General features: G+C 39.0%; 1 protein-coding gene across 3 annotated transcripts in view; it reads left to right on the top strand.

Moving 5' to 3' along the window:
* MTOR (mechanistic target of rapamycin kinase) overlaps window positions 1-18,773 on the top strand; it is a 70,204-nt gene that overhangs the window by 42,756 nt on the left and 8,675 nt on the right. For all 3 annotated transcript variants that reach the window (XM_030963709.1, XM_030963707.1, XM_030963708.1), the window contains 14 exons: window positions 723-823; window positions 2,234-2,349; window positions 3,695-3,772; window positions 4,823-4,930; window positions 7,363-7,488; window positions 8,121-8,252; window positions 11,318-11,433; window positions 13,081-13,198; window positions 13,937-14,143; window positions 14,603-14,703; window positions 15,035-15,131; window positions 16,732-16,830; window positions 17,385-17,507; window positions 18,195-18,377. In XM_030963709.1, the coding sequence (XP_030819569.1) occupies window positions 723-823; window positions 2,234-2,349; window positions 3,695-3,772; window positions 4,823-4,930; window positions 7,363-7,488; window positions 8,121-8,252; window positions 11,318-11,433; window positions 13,081-13,198; window positions 13,937-14,143; window positions 14,603-14,703; window positions 15,035-15,131; window positions 16,732-16,830; window positions 17,385-17,507; window positions 18,195-18,377 (1,705 nt within the window). The remainder of the gene's footprint in view (window positions 1-722; window positions 824-2,233; window positions 2,350-3,694; window positions 3,773-4,822; window positions 4,931-7,362; window positions 7,489-8,120; window positions 8,253-11,317; window positions 11,434-13,080; window positions 13,199-13,936; window positions 14,144-14,602; window positions 14,704-15,034; window positions 15,132-16,731; window positions 16,831-17,384; window positions 17,508-18,194; window positions 18,378-18,773) is intronic.

Here is an 18,773-nt window from a genome sequence, read left to right as displayed (position 1 = left end):
GGGGAGAGGATAACACCAGGGAAAGCAAGTTCTCCCTCACAGTTGGCAGCTGTTTCACTGCTACAGAGTATCCAGCCTGAGAAATCCTGGAACTGCAACACCCAGGGTAATTGGTTCTATTAGTGCAGCATTCACAGTTGATTTGAAAGGAATAATATAAAAAATCCTGATGCTTCCTCTCCACTGGAGATGAAAGACTCAGATGCCCTCTGAGATCCTGCCATGACAAGTCTTCCTATGAGGTTACAGCAACATTCATTCTTCAGTCTTTGTCTTCAGACTTGATGTGTTAATTCAAAATGTTTGCTAGTAGGAGCCATGCCCAAGCTATCCAGAGCATATGTTTCTTCTACTGACACTTGCAAAAATTTTAAGCATCCTTTTTTTGGTGGTGGTTTGTTCGTTTTCTTGAGAATTTTTTTTTCTGTATTTATAAACTGGCATTATCAGTCCAATTTTAAAGTAGGCATTAACAGTTACTGAGGAAAAAATGGAAACTTCTCTTTGGATGTGTATTTTCAAAACATAGTGTGTCTTAAAATTATTTTCTAATGATGGGATATTTGTCATCAGACTAGCATGGCTGAGTTGGCCAGAGGAGTCAAATATAAAGTATAAAAAGAGCAGTTGCTTGTTGTCTTATCAGTGGGAAGTGGTTGTTTAATGAGGCAGAATTTTTGGAAGAGGCTTTTTGCTGATCAGAAATTGTGGATTCTTCTTAGGGGGCAACTCCACCAGCAATGCTGTGAAAAGTGGACCCAGGTGAATGATGAAACTCAGGCTAAGATGGCCAGGATGGCTGCTGCTGCTGCTTGGGGCTTAGGTAATGTATCCTCCTGTGCTGGCCTGCAACAGCCCATGAGGTTCAAGCACAGATAGTTTTAACTTATTTCAGAACTACAGAATATAAGAAACAATGTGGTTACATCAAGTAACCACATTATTTACACTGGGAAATGAAATAAGTGTTTATTGTATTTGTGGAGACCCTCGTGGCAGGAAGGAATGATGAATCTGACTCCATGTTCTTAGAAGGCTAATTCATTATTTTAAGGAATATTATATTATATTATATTATATTATATTATATTATATTATATTATATTATATTATATTATATTATATTATATTATATTATATTATATTATATTATATTATATTATATTATATTATATTATATTATATTATATTATATTATATTATATTATATTATGCTAAACTATACTATACTATACTATACTAAAGAATACAGAAAGGATACTTACAGCAGGCTGGAAGGATAATAATAAAAACTCGTGACTCTTTTTCCAGAGTCCCAACACAGCTTGGCACTGATTGGCCAAAGAGTCAAAACAACTCACACCAGAAACCAATGAAACAATCACTTGTTGGTAAACAATCTCCAAACACATTCCAAAGGATCAAAACACAGGAGAAGCAAATGAGATAAGAATTGTTTTCCTTTTCTCTGAGGCTTCTCAGCTTCCCAGGAGAAAAATCCTGGGTGAAAGAATTTTTCAGAAAATGTGAATGTGACAAGTGTCATTCCATATTGAAGTCCTTTGGAAAACCTGCATTTACATCAAGTCTCCCCTTGTGGTCTCCAGTAACAGAGTAGTCTGAGGAGATGATTGGTTGCTTAAATGCTCACTTTTGCTTGGCTTTACACTGAACAGAGCTCAGGCTGGAAATTAAAAGACTTTCTCAGATTTGTAGCAGACTCTTATTTAGAACAAGAGCAGTATCTGCTGAACATTTTAGAGGTTGTGTCTGCAGAGTAGACAATCTTAAGTGAATAAATCTATAGTGGTCCAAATGTCCATTTGTATTGTTAGCAAGATATTTATTAGAGAGGCTGATGGATCACTTGCTCTCTGCCAGCCTTTGCTGAGAAAAATTCATCTTTTGCTTTGTAGGGCATTCATTCATTCAAATGTTCTGGAAGTGTCATAAGTTTAATTGTTTCATCACAAAGAATGACAGAACCTTTTCCACTAGGATAACAATTTGTCTAGAAGAAAAATGCCTCTGTTTTTCTTGTCTTGTAGCTATGTTTATATATATAACAGTGTCCCTACCAAAGACAAGCTGTTGGAGTGCTGACTTAAATGCAAAAGTACCACACAGCACTCAGGCCTAGGCACTGATGTCTAAGCATCATATCATAGTTCTGTTCTGTTCCCCCATTGCAGAGAAAGCTGTTGTGTTGCTGAGGATATCTATGTCTCTGCAGGTCAGTGGGACAGCATGGAAGAATACACTTGCATGATCCCCAGGGACACCCATGATGGTGCTTTCTACAGGGCTGTTCTGGCACTGCATCAAGACCTTTTCTCACTGGCTCAGCAAGTAATTATCCTCCTTTTGGTATCCCAAAATTTGGTTTAAGATGTTCTAGGCTACAGAGTTTCATGGAAAAACAGGCTGTAGTAAAGCAGTTGGCTATAACCTATGAATTGCCCAATAATGCTTTTTCCATGGATATATTAGGCCTGGGTGACAGATCTTACCTTGTATTTCCAGAAACATAGCAGTGAATTTATTGACAGATATTAGTGGTCCAGTGCTGTAGAACATTAGAATGCCTTTGTCGTTTTTTGGCTTCTTTTACTTCTATGCCTCTTTTCTAGACAGGCAGGACACAAGGATTATCTCAGCAGAGATTCTGTTCTACAAGGCACTGATTGTAAATTTCCAGGAATGCCTGAGATACCTGTAAGATTCCTAATGGATTTTTGTGCACTTCTGTCTCTTACAGCTTTTTCAGTGAAGTGCTCATATATATCATGTACAATAATCTTAATTTTTCTGGTAGCACTGATAAATCTCAAATCTTAAATTGAGGTACCAAGGCAAGGAATGAGTCTATTAAACAGAGCTTGTATATTTGTATTTGTAATGCTTGTTTGTCACAGAGGAGATTTGCAGAGTGACTCTGTAGATGTGAAACATGTTGTTTACTTTCCAAGGAAGCTCAAGTCCCATTTCTCAAAATTCTGTGCTGGCTTGCCAGCTTAGATAAAGGAGTAATTCAATCTGTGCTGTCAAAACCCATAAATAGATTTTTGGATGATGTGCACAGTAAAATTAACCAGGCATTCAAAAAGGTAAAGTTAGTGATTAACCTTTAACATTTTGAACAGGAAAAGCTATAGGTGAGAGATTATATAATGACTAGAACTAGAGCAGGATTTATTTCATGCTTGAAGAGCCTGTCTTAGTTTGAGGATGAGAAATGAAATTTGCTGTCCTGTAAAATTCATAAAATCCTGTTGAGTTATGTAAAACAGTGAAAGCTATTTTCTTTCATTGTGTGGTATCAAGAGACATTTCTTTAGGCTTTTTTTTTGTAACCAAGGCTTTTGCACTAAAATGTGAACCTTTCCTCTATAAATGTTGTTAATAATAATCTCTACAATCACAGTAGGATTAGAAATTCTGCAAACTTTGATTTTCTAGGAAGACAAACTTCAAACTGTGCAGGTGATGAATGAAGGTCCCTTGACTTCCCTTATATATGCCCTGGCCACTGTTTTCCTGTCAAATCTTTCTATTTATAGGATCCTTTCCCAGGGAGGGGAAAGTGAGAACAATGCCAGCTTTGTTCATGAGATGGAACAGCTGAACAGCAGCTTCAGCAGTTGGCTCTAGATAAAGCACACTACCTTTGCCTCAATATCTTCTTCTATTTCAGTGCATTGACAAAGCCAGAGACCTGCTGGATGCTGAGCTGACTGCCATGGCAGGAGAGAGCTACAGTCGAGCCTATGGGGTGAGTGCAGCTCTCAGGAATGTCAGAACCCAGGACATTCCTCTGGCTGCCCTGGAGGACTCCAGACCCTGGCAGAGGGCTCAGAGACCTTGGCACAGAGCCCAAGACACCTGTGCCTTCAATTTTAGCCCTTGGAAAAAACTAGCAACTTTGTGTGAAGATTTACAAGCCACAAGAGTTTGAGTAGAATGATAGTTGATTTGTCACAGGGTGGAAAAGTAGAATTTTGGGGATTTAGAATGGGGGTTCAAGAGGCAAGATGGAGGAATCTGGGTGTGTAATGTCCTTCTTCTCCTTCTTCTTGTCCTCCATCTGCTGCTGTGATGGTGGCACTTTTGGATTGGTTTAAAGTAGAGACAGACTGTCTAACATAGGTGATAGGTATTGGAAAATGATTGTAAGTAAAGTACATGTAGTTTGTAGTATAAAAAGCTAACACTACCCCAAGGTGGTCAGTGTGCCACAAACTGATGTGCCAGACAGATCTCAGCAGGTCAGAGAAAGAATGTAAGAGATAAGAGAAAATAAACAACCTTGAAAAGCAGAGCTGAGGAATCTCAACTTCTTCTTCAGTCGCAGGGCTGGGAAAAAAGACTCTTTAATACTTTGGGAGCCATTTCAGCAACACAAAACATGAGACTCAGCCTTCATTCCCTTCCTTCATTGCTGCTTCAGACTATCTCTAAAAGTTACATAAAACTTCAGAGTAGCGCTTGTCTCCAACATAAAACCTATGTAGGCCCACAAGCTAAATGGCTTTTGTCAGATAAAAAATACAACTTTGCAGAAGCAGCTTTGGGACAAACTAAAAGGGAGTGAAGTGAGGTTCACCCCCTCAAAAGAAATAAGAATTGACACTTAGGGATGTCAATAAGAATTGATGTTTAGTTTGAGTTTGAATCAGCAGGTCATCTAGGTACCAGTATATAGCAGTTGGTCCTTTATCTGTTGGGTAGCCTATGTACTTAAGATTTTGATGCCAAAATACTGCTCCTTAATTATAGATTTGTTCTATAGTGATTGGGATGGAATGTGATTTTTTTCCTTCAGGCCATGGTATCCTGCCAGATGCTGTCAGAACTGGAAGAGGTTATCCAGTACAAACTTGTCCCAGAGCGCCGTGAGATCATCCGCCAGATCTGGTGGGAAAGGCTGCAGGTACATCCCTGGAAAGGTCCAGGCTGGAGATGCTGATGGGCTGGCATGAACAGCTTCCTTCTGAGTCAGTGTGGTGGCTCAGCAAATCTTTGCATGTCTCTTTCCATCCATGCTCACATGGCTGTGTGCTCCATCTCCTTTGTGCTTCTCCTGCTTCTCTGGGGTTTCATTTTGGCTTTTTTTTTTTCTCAAATTTATGTTTCTGAGGTCTCAGCTCATATGCCACTTGAAAAGGGTGAACTAAGCCTTGAAATAGATGTATACAGAAGAGAGACACTAGTAACATCCCCAAGGCTGCTCCTCTCAATATTGGATTATATCTGGAAATACTGGTTTAGATCAAGCTAGTTTGAACTTCTTACCTGGCTGGCTGGATTTTAAGAAGTGAATTCCCTCCAAATGTTGGAAAACTGGTCAGAGAATTCACATGCTTGTAAAATAAAATATTATCCTGTTCCTTTTGGACCTCTTACAAGAACATTTCCAGCTGATTGATAACATTTAGGGACATTACTTAGTGGTGGAATTGGTAGTGTTAGGTTTATGGTTGGACTTGATAATCATAAATGTCTTTTCCTACCTAAATGATGCTATGATTAACCTTGACCTTTCAGAAGAGACCTTTAGCAATGTTGATTTTCCAGTATTGAAAGAGAAGTTTGTGCCTTTCTTTGTGCCTTTCTAAACATCAAAAATCCAAAGTACCTCTGAAAATTTAAATCAGAGAAATATTTGACACTATTTCCTTACAAGAGGAATCCCTACAGTGAAAGTGAATATCCTCAGGTGCAGTAGTACATCCAAGAATTCTGTTTAAATAGAGGTGGGTGATTCATGCAAGAGAAGGAGGTAAAAGAAAAAAAGGGCATAACTAAGGTGAAATGCTGCCTGAAGGAAGACCTTATCACTGGGAATGCTGTAATCTGCCACCTTATGAAAGCCTGCTGTATATTTTTTAGCTGTTTGGGAAACTGTGGCAAAGCTTTTAGTCTCCCATCGCATTCCAGTCTGGAAAAGCTCAGGGCCATTCCGCTGGGGTAGAGAAACTGAAGTGGCAGGAAGTGTAATGTCTGAATACAGCTTTTTATAGTCCTGAAAGCAGTACGAGCAGTTCTTGAATGTTTTATAGGTGTTTTTTAATAGCTTTTAAATGCCTATTGAAAGAAGTTTATTTGGGTGTTAGGGAACAAGCTTTGTCTAACTTCCCAGTCCTCAACTTGGCAGAAAAGAAAAAGGGAAAGAATAACTGCTTTGGTGCTAAGGTCCTTGCTGTCATTGGAAAATCTTTTGTTTACCTCAAAATCAAGTAGTTTCTGGCTGAATAGAAACTTTGGAGCATCACTGTTACCCTGTACTTGGCCACCATGGATTTAGTTGTTACATCCTTTCCACAATTCTACTTCTCTGTAGTATCCTTGAATGTTTGAAATACAGACTCACCATGCTGTCTCAGTGTTGTGCCTCTCCCATCAGACAGACAAGAACCAGACAATCCTTGCACAAGCAGCACAGCAGTTGGAGCTGCAGTTTCTGGCAGAAACCAGTTTAAGAGGTGCCAGCCTCCAAAAGGAATGCATGCAAGGCAAAGAAAAAGGGCAATGACAGAAACATCTTTGCATCCATTTGGTTTTCTACCATCTCCATGTTGAGATTTAAACCAAAAATAGGTGGAGAAGACACTTTGACTCACTTTGGAGTTGTGTTTTGAAGAGTTTTTCTGATTCTTGGATGTGTTTCAGCTTTAGGAGCTTTTCTCTTTTCATTAGAGGATATCATTAGACTGCAAGCACTGAGCTGCCTGCAGATTGTCAGAGTCAGGGACTGAACCTTCCTCACACACTGCAGTGTTCAAGAAATAGACTGTTGTAAATTCATGGTGAGCCCTGTGGCAGGGAAGAATGATGTATCTGACTCCATGTTCTCAGAAGGCTAATTTATTACTTTATGATACTGTATTATATTAAATAATGCTATACTATACTAAAGAATACAGAAAAGATACTGAATTCTAAAAAGATAATAATGAAAACTCACGACTCTTTGCAGAGTCCCAACACAGCTTGGCCCTGATTGGCCAAAGAGTCAAAACAACTCACACCAGAATCCAATGAAACAATCACCTGTGAGTAAACAATCTCCAAACACATTCCAAAACAGCAAAACACAGGAGAAGAAAATGAAATAAGAATTGTTTTCCTTTCCTCTGTGGCCTCTCACTGCCTTTCAGCTTCCCAGGAGAAAAACCCTGGGTGAAGGAATCGTGTTCAGGGAATGTGAATGCCACAACAGACAGTTCCTAATGTCAGTCTGCTGTGAATTATGGGCACACATTGAAGTCTCTATCTTGATGGAAGTCCCTTCAGATTCTGAATCAAGGTTTTATGCAGTACAGTGGAGACCAAACACTAAAAAATTCTCTTTTTTCTTCTCAGGGCTGTCAGCGAATTGTGGAAGACTGGCAAAGGATATTGATGGTCCGATCTCTTGTTGTGAATCCTCATGAGGACATGAGAACTTGGCTCAAGTATGCCAGCTTGTGTGGCAAGAGTGGGAGGCTGGTGAGCATTGTCGGGCTCTGTCCTCTTCTGCAGGTTTTGGGATGATTGGCTTTACTGTGCTGCTTCAGCCTTGAGCATTCCTAAATGCTTTCATTGCCCAAGTGGGATGGGTTCTCCTCTGAGGAAGAAACTAGTCAGAAATTGTTGAAGTGCTAAAATTGTAACCAGCATAAAGTTCATGCTTGTAGCCGAGGTTATGTTTGTGGGACTGATACTATACCTGAGAGCCCCTGGGCCAATTTTTCATTGCATGCTGTAACTGGAAGTTTTTATGCACTACTGGAGATTATTAATAATAGCTCTCTCTGCTAGAGCAGAGAGTCACATCTAGAATGTGATGTTACTGTTGAACATTACCGTCCTATTTTAACATTTATCACAAAATTTATCACCAAATACTTGAAACAGAGACTTTACACTTTCTGCTGGCTTCTGAAATGAGAATCTAATGCTCTGATCCAAAGGAAGACATATGGTTTATCATGTGGTATTCTATGAGTCCAGGGACTCTGCTGTGTCTGTGTTGTATCTGGAGGGTCAGAGATACTTTTTTAGTGTTGGACAATTCTGAAGCAATATGAGCCATGAACAGTTATGTTTTAACCTGCTTTATGTCTTTGCCGCTTCTCCAGGCTTTGGCCCACAAGACCCTTGTCCTGCTCCTGGGAGTAGATCCTTCTCGCCAGCTGGATCACCCCCTGCCCACAGTGCATCCCCAAGTGACCTATGCATACATGAAACACATGTGGAAGAGTGCCCGGAAGGTACAGAGCCCACTGCTTTGTTCCACTGCTCAGGGTTTGTGCAATGTTAGCTCTTCCTGTTCCCAACAGAACAAAGGCAAAGCTAGATGTTTTACTTTTGTTCCCCTAAACTAATTCCTTTCATTATTTTTATTCAGATTGTGAGCTTTTTATTGCCTTTAAAACTCTGTAATACACAAAGAAACTGGCCCTAATTTTATTTCATATATGGAAAGATTATTTTTGCTAAACCAGTAGCTGGTACCCAAAGGATGCAGCCAGGATTAATGGTGAATAGTAGCTCTTCAGTCCTGTGTAGGTTTTCTGCTTGACTTTTCATACACTGTTTTGATTGCTGGGTTTCTACACTGTACCTCAGGATCACATGCAGAAAGAGGGAAGTGAAGGGGGGTTTATTACCAGTTCTAGAAGTGTCCTGAACAGTTTGCTGAGCAGAAGTGATTTTTACTAAAGAGATAATTGGAAATTTCTAACTGAAAGACAGCTGAAAAGTACATAGAGTTTTGTCATGGGAACACTTTGGCACCAGAGAGCCCAGGGTGAATGTTTTTGACATTGCAACAGAGGGAGAGTTTACGTAATCAAATCCAATAAGCTTCAGACTGGATAAGTTATCTTTTTTTTTAATATACATTAAAGCCTCCATTTATCCTCATATTGTGCCACATCATCTTTATTTTTTCTGCCTTGGGATTGCCAGCACTGGAGCAGAGCCATTGCTGTGGGAACAGTGCCACAACTAACTGTTCTTTATTTGAATTAAAAAGGCAGAAGGAGCTGTTGCTGAGGCCCTGTTCTGTTGACTGTGTAAAACAGTGAAATTGCCTCTCACCCTCTTCAGTAAATGACCCCAGAAGTATGTGGGATCTCTGCCTGTCTCTGTGAGGGAAACTGTGTTTTGTGGTGTTTGACTTGTGGTCAGGAAGTAGATGGACATGGTGCAGTGGTGGAAAGCAGAATGAGAGAAGGCACAAAGACTAATGTTAGGAGAACATGTCTAAAATTAACTGATGGGAGAATAGGTGGACCCCTTGAAGATGAGGGAAAACTGATACCAAAATAGATAAATAATACATAGTTACACTTAGTGATGTGTGTAGTTTTATGTAACTGTGTGTGTTCACTTGATTTGGTATCCTAACTAATAAGGTGCTGGTGGGAAATGACCATTTTTTCTGTTCAGCAGTTCAGGGTTCCTTTGCTGACCTAAAATGGTAGTTTTCAGTACTTGTCAAATCCAGCAGGAAAAAAGCTGGCATCTAGAAGGAAACCAGATCATATGGTACTTGAAGAACTCCACAACAGTCTTCTTAAACAACAGATAAAAAGTTATATGTCAACCCTATTACATTTCTTCTAACCAAGACCTTTGCCAGCAGCTGCATTCTAAGCCATATCCCACAGAAAGAATGCATGCAAATTTAGGAATTCAGTTGTTCTAGAAAACTTGCTGCTTTCAGTCTTAAGTGCTCCATCTGTCAGTTTATGGCCATCAGTTTTCAATATTAATGGAAACTGAAGACCAGATTGTTGGGTGTATCTAAATATGAGAGGGGCACATAAAAAGATTCTGTAGTAATTCTGTTTGGCAATATATTTTGTCTATTTTTAATGGATGTCTAGCATAACTATTTATAAGACCATTATTTACACCACCCCCCAGTCCTTTCTGTCTAGGTTACCAGCTATGGAATGCACCATATTAATGTTATGAGTATGATCCTTTCTTTTATTTCACCCTAGGCTGAATGCACCATATTAATGTTATGAGTATCATCCTTTATTTTCTTTTATTTCACCCTAGGTAATACTCTTTTTCCTCACCATTGAGTTGTGCATGGTGATATTTGAACAGGATAGATGAGGCATTTGAGCTCAAGTGGTTTTTGTCTCTAACATAGCTCATTCCTATAGATACACAGAAGTAAATTAGACTTCTAACTGCATATTCTGCAGTTCCTAACCTGAAATGACCTTGCAGATTGCAGGAGCTTTACTCTTAATTCTTTCCAGTGAAGCATGAATACATTTTTTAAAACTTTTTATTCTTGGGTTCTCCTACCCCAGAATACTTTCCAAGGTATTTTAAAAATTTATTTTCCCTCAGAATTCGTAGTGAAAGTTGCTTTAGCACGTCTGCCCTGTATAATATTCTGTCAAAGGAGTAATACACATTTGAACTTCTTCAATAACTTTAGGAGAAATCCAGACTTTAATTTGTTGAAACAACTCATGGTGTGTACTTCAAGCCCAGACAAAGCTGAAAGGTTAGGAGAGAAGATGAGAAAGCTGCAAGTTTTCCTTCAGGCATTATTTTCTCAAATTGTCATGGGTTTGGTTTTTTGATTTGTTTTTTGTTTTTGTGGGGCTTTTGAGGCGGGTTTTTGTTTTGATTTTTTGGTTTTGGGTTTTTGGGGTTTTTTTGTTTGGGGTTTTTTTTTGTAGTTTTGGATTTGGGTTTTTGGGTTTTTTGTTGTTGCTTTTTTGGGTTTTTTTTTTGTCTGCCCATAGCATATTATAGGTAGGCTTCTCTGGATTTGTGATCCTGTCTGTTCAGTATTGTCCTGGTCAGATCCAGCTTGTAAGCTATGAACATTTGATGGTTGCAATTGCCTGGCTAAGTTCATGCTCAGCTGGAAACGAGGTCTCTCTGTATCTCCCAGTGTGTGGGCAGTAACAGGACATTCTCTGCTGTTGAAGCTTTCTCCCTGTACAGGTGACCTTGTTGCTTTGGCAGAGTGGAGTTCTTGCACATCATGTGTTATGGGCAGTCATACCTTTGGCTCTGTCTGTATGACAGTGACGGTGTGCCTGGCATTGGAAGGATATAGTTATTTGTTCCTCAGTTTAGCAGTTTCAGAGACAATAAGAATCTCTAACCTCTTCACTTATTTAGACATATTTAAAGTGTAAAGTGACTTTAGAGGGATGTTAATGGCTGAAAAGCTTTGAAAGAAAACAAAACCATATATTTTTATTTCTGTGAAAATCACTTCTACATTGTCTTTCTCCCTTGAGAAATGGTGTTTAAGCCCTGTGGTGCTGACTGCCTCCATCCTTTGCAGATTGATGCGTTCCAGCACATGCAGCACTTTGTGCAGACCATGCAGCAGCAGGCCCAGCACGCCATCGCCACTGAGGACCAGCAACACAAACAGGAGCTCCATAAGCTCATGGCACGGTCAGCACGGGGCACCCTTTGGCTCTAGACTCAAACTGAACCCTTTCCTGACGTGCAGAGTCCCTGGGGTGACACATTTCAGACAAATTCTTTGATTAAAAGAATGGGATTTCTCCTTTGGCTGCTTTGGTATTATGTGGTGGTGTTCACAGGGGTACCAGATGAGGATCTGACTCCATGTTTCAGAAGGCTGGTTTATTATTTTATGATATATATTATATTAAAACTGTACTAAAAGAATAGAAGAAAGTATTTAATCAGAAGGCTTGAAGGGAAAGGAAAGAATGGAATGATAACAAAATCTTGTGACTGACCAGAGAGTCTGAGACAGCTGGACTGTGATTGGCCATTAATTAGAAACAACCAACATGGGCCAATCACAGATCCACCTGTTGCATTCCACAGCAGCAGACAATCATTGTTTACATTTTGTTCCTGAGGCCTCGCAGCTTCTCAGGAGAAAAAATCCTAAGGAAAGGATTTTTCATAAAATGTGTCTGTGACAGAGTATTACATTCTTATCTACCATGTAATGTTCAGTAAATGTTACTGGGACACATCAGCCTAAACATGCTTATATTTGATGCTGGTGCCTGGTTGTATTTTTCCAGCACTGGGCTCGTTGGCAGAAGCAGAGCTTTCAGCATGTCTGTTTCTTTGCTTTTCAGGAGATTCGGTCACTAGGAAAGAAACACTCCCCACACAAGCCTGGCATATCTGCATTAAGTGCACAGGCTGCCAAGCACAACAGCAGTGCTTTGGGCAGTAGGTGCCTAGCATGTGATTGTCTCTTACAATACTGTTGCATAAAAACCCTTTCTCCATTTTTCTCTGTGGATCTGTAGGTGCCAGATCTGGTTTTTTTTCAGTTTAAATTGAAAATTGCATAGTGCTTTCTATGGAAGGTTTGCTTTTTTTGAAGGGAGGTGTGCACTCAATTTGCTTTTATGAGGATGGGAACCCTTGGTAAAACCATTCTCTTATTTTTTCAGTGACTATAATGAAAAACAAATTTGTAATGATTTGCATACAATATTTGTCTTGCACAATGCTTTCTGGAAAACTCAAAATACAGAAAGGACAGCCATGTCCTAACTGTGGCATTTAAAGCCTGCTGAGGGAGCAAAGTATTAAGTTTTGGGCAAACCTTGACAGCCCCACCCTGCTGCAGTAAAAATGTTGTTTTTCCTTTCCTCTAGGAGGGAATGACTTAATGGGGTTCTGGCTGGGGGAAGAACAGTTCCTCTGTGTTTCCATTGTTTGTTTGTCAGTGTTCTCCCCAGAAGGCTCATTCATGTGGTGCTCAGTACAGCTGAGCAGCACATGTATGATTTTATCAGCACAGACTGATGAAGTCTTTCAATGTTGCTGATACCTACTTCTTACATTTATTTTATAACTTATACAGATGAGGAAAAAAAGTTTGATCCCCACTTTTCCTCTTAAATTAAACCTTCAACTAGTTAGTTCCACGCTACAAGCAAGATGGAGATATTTTGAATCTTGCATCCAGCCTGCAGGAGAGGCTACCTGACTGGATTCACCACATGGAATGTCTTTTAGACTCCAGACAGCAAGTTAGCCTTTTAATCCAGAGGCTTTGTTTTCATTTTAGGTTTTGAATCAATAATCCTTTTGCTTAACTAGGTGTTTCCTGAAACTGGGTGAGTGGCAGCTGAACCTGCAAGGCATCAATGAGAGCACCATCCCCAAAGTCTTGCAATACTACAGTGCTGCAACGGAGCATGATCGCAACTGGTACAAGGTCATTACAGAAAATTTCCAGATAAATTTTATCAAATCTCATAGTACAGGAGAGGAAGGTGTTCATTGGAAGACCTCCTATAACTGTCTGCCTTGTTACTGCCAGTAGGATTAAAAAACAAACAAAACAGAACCAAAAAACAAAGAAAGTGGCCCAAGGCAACCATGAGATTCTTGTTTAGAATTTTATCTGGTTGGTAAAACTAGGCCACAATTCAGTTTCTGTTCTTACTTTTGAGACTCTCTCCCGTTGTCAGTTAGCAATGAAGGAGAAGGAAAATGGAAAAATTTAACTTGTTCTCAGTCAGTATATTTGAAGGAGGAAAGTAGCCCTGTTATTAATTCTCCAAAGAGCCTTTGATTTCATGGTTGTGATATTTCAATTAATATTTGGTGCCAGATCTTCTCTGGGGCAGCCATCTCCTTTATTTTTTCCCATTACACATCCCCGAGTCCTAACACACTAATTTTCATTTTAGCCTATGAAAAATTAAGCTATATGGAAATACAATTTAATTTCTGGTACAGAGCTCATTTGCTTTAATATTCAACAAGGAGTTCCAGGTCAAGAACTCAACATGATATTATTTAAGATAATAAGACAGTTCAAATTGCAAAGCATTGTGTTGTCTGCAGGATATTACTTACTTTGCAGACACAGAAAGGTTGGATTATATTTAACAATTAGGAAGTGCCAGTTGCAGAAAGGTGTCTGACTTGTGTTCTGTCCTGTTGGCAGGCCTGGCATGCCTGGGCAGTGATGAACTTTGAAGCAGTGCTTCACTATAAACATCAAAACCAGGCCAGAGATGAGAAGAAGAAACTCCGTCACGCGAGCGGAGCCAGCATCACCAGCGCCAACACGGAGGGCAGCAACAGCGAGAGTGATGCAGAGAGCACTGAGAACAGTCCCATCCCATCCCCTGTGCAGAAAAAAGTCACTGAGGTACCCTCCTTCCTCCCTCCTCTTCTTGAGAGATTGGTACTTACTGCTTAGACACAGGAAAAAAATCGTAGGCTGAATTAACACAAATTATTATTAGCTAAAGGGGCTGTGATAGGGGGTGCAGTGCATTAACAAATTCTGCTGGTTCCCTTCATGGAAGATTCTGAGGAATCTCTTTCATTTACCAGTTATAGTAAGGTAGTTTTTAGGCTGAACAAATTGAAGTATAAAACCACTTCACAGCATTTTCCCTGTGAGGCTGAAAGACCTTTATGTAGTCAAGCAAAACATAAAATTCTAAGAGCAACATGTCCTGTGAAGAGTAGGACCAGAAGTCAGCTACAGTGGGGATTAGGTCTATATTTCCACATATTTTTTCCTCTTTCCCCTTCCTGAGTTTAGGATTCATGTGGGCTGATGTGCTTGCATAGAACTAATGCAGCAATTTCATTCCAAAAGGATTTATCCAAGACCCTCTTGATGTACACAGTCCCTGCTGTCCAGGGCTTCTTCCGATCCATTTCTCTGTCTCGAGGAAACAACCTACAAGACACTCTAAGGTACATGATAAAGCACATAGTAAATGAAATCCAGCTGATAAGAGCACATGGTTTCAGATTAGGTAGAACACATTTCTGCTCTTTTTTGTTATGGTTGAATTAAGTGAATGCTTTGGTCCCGGCTAATTTTTGTTGGATGGATTATTTCTGCTTTCTGAGGGTTCTGGGAAGAAAAGTTCCTTGTAAATAGGTTTTGGGTTGGGGAATTTTTTGTTTGTTTGTTTGGGGTTTTTGTGGTGGGGTTTTATTTGTTGGCTGGTTTGTGGTTTTTGTTTTGTTTATGTTGTGTGTACATTTGTTTGTTCCTAACAAAAGTATTTCTCATTTTCAGAGTCCTTACTCTGTGGTTTGACTATGGTCATTGGCCTGATGTGAATGAGGCTTTGGTAGAAGGAGTCAAGGCAATCCAAATAGACACTTGGCTGCAGGTAAATAACACAAAGAGAAATCACAGTTCTGGGGGTAGTTTGGGGATTTGCTGCATGATATCTATTATGATCCCTTGCTGAACAATCCTCCATAGGTGAGTGCTGAGAGCAGTGTGCAGTGCAGTCTGTGACTGATTTAACAAGCATCTTGAACAGAAAAATGAGAAATGTTTCTGTATTTATATGCAGATTAGTGCATATTGATGAGAAAGAATGAAAATTCTTAAATTAAAGATGACATGCATTCAGTGGTGATCAAGTATAAAACACCACTGTCCTGCTTTGATGTAGTTCACAGTCTATTTCAGGATTGCCTTGTAGAATGATTCTTGTAATTAAATTTAAAAATACTTTATTTCCTATTTAAGCATCATACTTCAAGAAGCATCCTTCCTTAGTAGGATTCTGTAACAGTTTTGCACTGAACAGTTGTGATCTCATTGAACTGTTGTACATTTCTGTTTAGAACCTTGTGTTACCCTCTGACCAACTCAAAAATGAGTGGTGGGCTTCCCTGTCTCGTTTAGATGCTGTGAGGTCTCTAGGAGAGGGCAAAACAGCTGGTGCACTGAACACATGAGATGACAGGTGTCACCACATTTCTCTTCACAGAGAAAAGCAAGGCACAGTTCTTCCCAAGAATATTTCTGGGTTTCACATTCTCTGAACCTCAGAGAAAGGAAAAACAATTCTTACCATTTGCTGTGCCTGTGTTTGTGCTGTGCCAAAGTAGAATGCAATATGGGGATTACCCACAGTGATGGTGTTTTGTTTCCTTGGGCTGTCGGGGCCAGGTGTGTGTGTGTGTCAGGACTGTCACGAGATTCTATGCAGTGTGTGTGCAGAGTTGAGTGCTTGGCAGATTCAGTTTAGATGTAATGTAATATAGTGTAATGTATAGTATATATATATACTTATATATATACTTACTTTATTATACTAAATTTATTATACTATATTTATAAATTAAACTTTATTATACTAAATTTATTATACTAAATTATTATAATAAAGTAATTATATATTTATATAATATATAATTCCTTTATTATACTATATTATTCTATACTATATTACACTATATACTTTATTATACTTTATTTTTCTATACACTACACAGTATAGAATAATATAGTATAATAAAGTATATAGTGTAATATATAGTATATATGTTTATATACTTATATGTATACTTTATTATACTAAACATTATTGTACTAAATTTATAAATTAAACTTTATTATACTATATTTATTATACTAAATTATTATAATAAAGTAATTACATATTTATATAATATATAATTCCTTTATTATACTATATTATTCTATACACTACACAGTATAGAATAATATAGTATAATAAACTACACAGTATAGAATAATATAGTATAATAAAGTATATAGTGTAATATAGTATAGAAAAATATAGTATAATTAAGTATATAGTGTAATATAGTATAGAATAATATAGTATAATAAAATAATTAATTAGCCTTCTGATATCAGTGGAGTCCTCCTCATCATTCTCTCCCCCTCATCAGGGGTTGCCTGCAGATACTCTAGACAGGAGTGTTTATTTTCCTTCTCCTTGCTGCCAGGTTATCCCCCAGCTGATAGCCAGGATTGACACCCCTCGGCCGCTGGTGGGGCGGCTCATCCACCAGCTGCTCACGGACATCGGGCGCTACCACCCGCAGGTGAGCTGGGCTCAGAGCAGCAATTCTCACAGTGTCTGCACAGGAGGTCACAGCAAGTGATGGCAGTGAGGATGGGGATGATTTCTGTTGCTGCTGCTGCTGCTTTCACCTCAGCACTTCACATAAAAACGGAAGGAGGTGAATGAGCTATGCAGCCTGGGAAGAACTCTTTGTGTAATGTAATTTAATGTCTGCTGGGCAGTGCAAATCACCTTAAATGTCTGTACGTGACTACTAAGAACCTTCCTCACAGGTTTTATCTGAATTTCTTTCCACTGTGTGGAATATCACAAAATCCTAAAACCTGTTTTTGTTCTTCCAGTTTGAAAGAGGCTCTCAATGTCATTCTGCTATTCAGTAAATTAAAGTCTAGACAACCTGTTGTTGGAGCAGAAGAATTTCACTAGTAAATTCCTATCACTACTTTTCAGAAGCAAGCTTACTTCCTCCTGTTGATTCCTGAGGCTGGTGTTTGTTAATGCTTTGCTAATTATTTAAGTTTATGTAGCTCTTCTGTGGGGTTCTAAAGTATTATTGGTTGCTGTCCCTTGCAGGCTTTGATCTACCCTTTGACTGTGGCTTCTAAATCTACGACTACTGCTCGGCACAATGCTGCAAATAAGATCTTGAAAAATATGTGTGAGCATAGCAACACCCTGGTGCAGCAGGCAATGATGGTGAGTGCTCAGTGTAGCATTGAGTGTGTTATGTTGGATGGGTGGATGTCAGTTATAGTAACACAAAATGACCATTCATTGTTGATTCTGTTCAAATATAATAAATTTGAGATATTTTCAACTGGTAGAAGTTACAGTATTAGTGTAATTTCCAGAGAATGCTTCCATTTTACAATAATTCCCACACTGAGGTTTTGTGTTTCCTTATGAATAAATTTAGAGAAGAAATACATGAAAAACCTTTGTTCCATAAATAGGTGGTTTTGCTTAATGGGAAGTAGAAACAAAACTTACTGAGCATAGCATAGAAAGAGTAAAATAATTAATTTGATAAAGATTGTTATGAATAAATGAAAAATAATGCTTTCAGGCCAAGCTGCTCAAGCATGTAGAAAATTCCAAAGGTAACAAATAAGGTGAGAAAAGCATGGTTAGCTTCTTACAGAAAAAAATGTGCCATCACCATGGTTGTAGAAAATTTCAAAGGTAACAAATAAGTTGAGAAAAGCATGGTTAGCTTCTTACAGAAAAAATGTGCCATCACTATGGTAGTTCTTGTGGCTCCCTCTGGCTTCCAGGAACAAATATTTCATAACATTAGAGAAGAGTGGAGTTTTGCAATTTTAAGTCAGCACCCAGTCCCAGGGATTTCTTTAGATGTTTAATCTTTTTTTCTGTCTAAAACAGGTGAGTGAAGAGCTGATTCGTGTGGCCATCCTATGGCATGAGATGTGGCATGAAGGGTTGGAAGAAGCATCTCGTCTGTATTTTGGAGAAAGAAATGTAAAGGGAATGTTTGAGGTGCTGGAACCACTTCATGCCATGATGGAGAGAGGGCCTCAGACTTTAAAGGAGACATCCTTCAATCAGGTATCAGCAAATGGCCCAGAGGCTGTTCTTCAGGACAGCCACCTGCCCCAGATGTGTTACAAGAACCTTTGCCATTTAACGCAAAAAGTGAATCTCTTGGGGCTCATTATGTTAGTTGCAGATTTCATTATTGAAATGAAATCTTTATCTTCAGATCTGTGTCACTTTTGGTGACTATAAGAGGCCATGGTAGTCCAAATTGCCCTGGAGTCTCGTATTGCCAGGGTATCTGATGGGGACTATAAAACAATGACTGCTCTGCTGTTAATTGTTCTGCTTTCTTCACAGTAAGCACTAGCACAGATAACAGAGAATTCACTGAGCTTGTAAGCCTACTGTTAAAGGGTGATTCTAAGCATTCAGTTCCTCCTATAATGAAATCTACTTTTGAGCAAT

This window comes from Camarhynchus parvulus, chromosome 21 (assembly GCF_901933205.1).
Source record: "Camarhynchus parvulus chromosome 21, STF_HiC, whole genome shotgun sequence".
NCBI lineage: Eukaryota > Metazoa > Chordata > Aves > Passeriformes > Thraupidae > Camarhynchus > Camarhynchus parvulus.
This window is presented reverse-complemented; position numbering and strand designations above follow the sequence as displayed.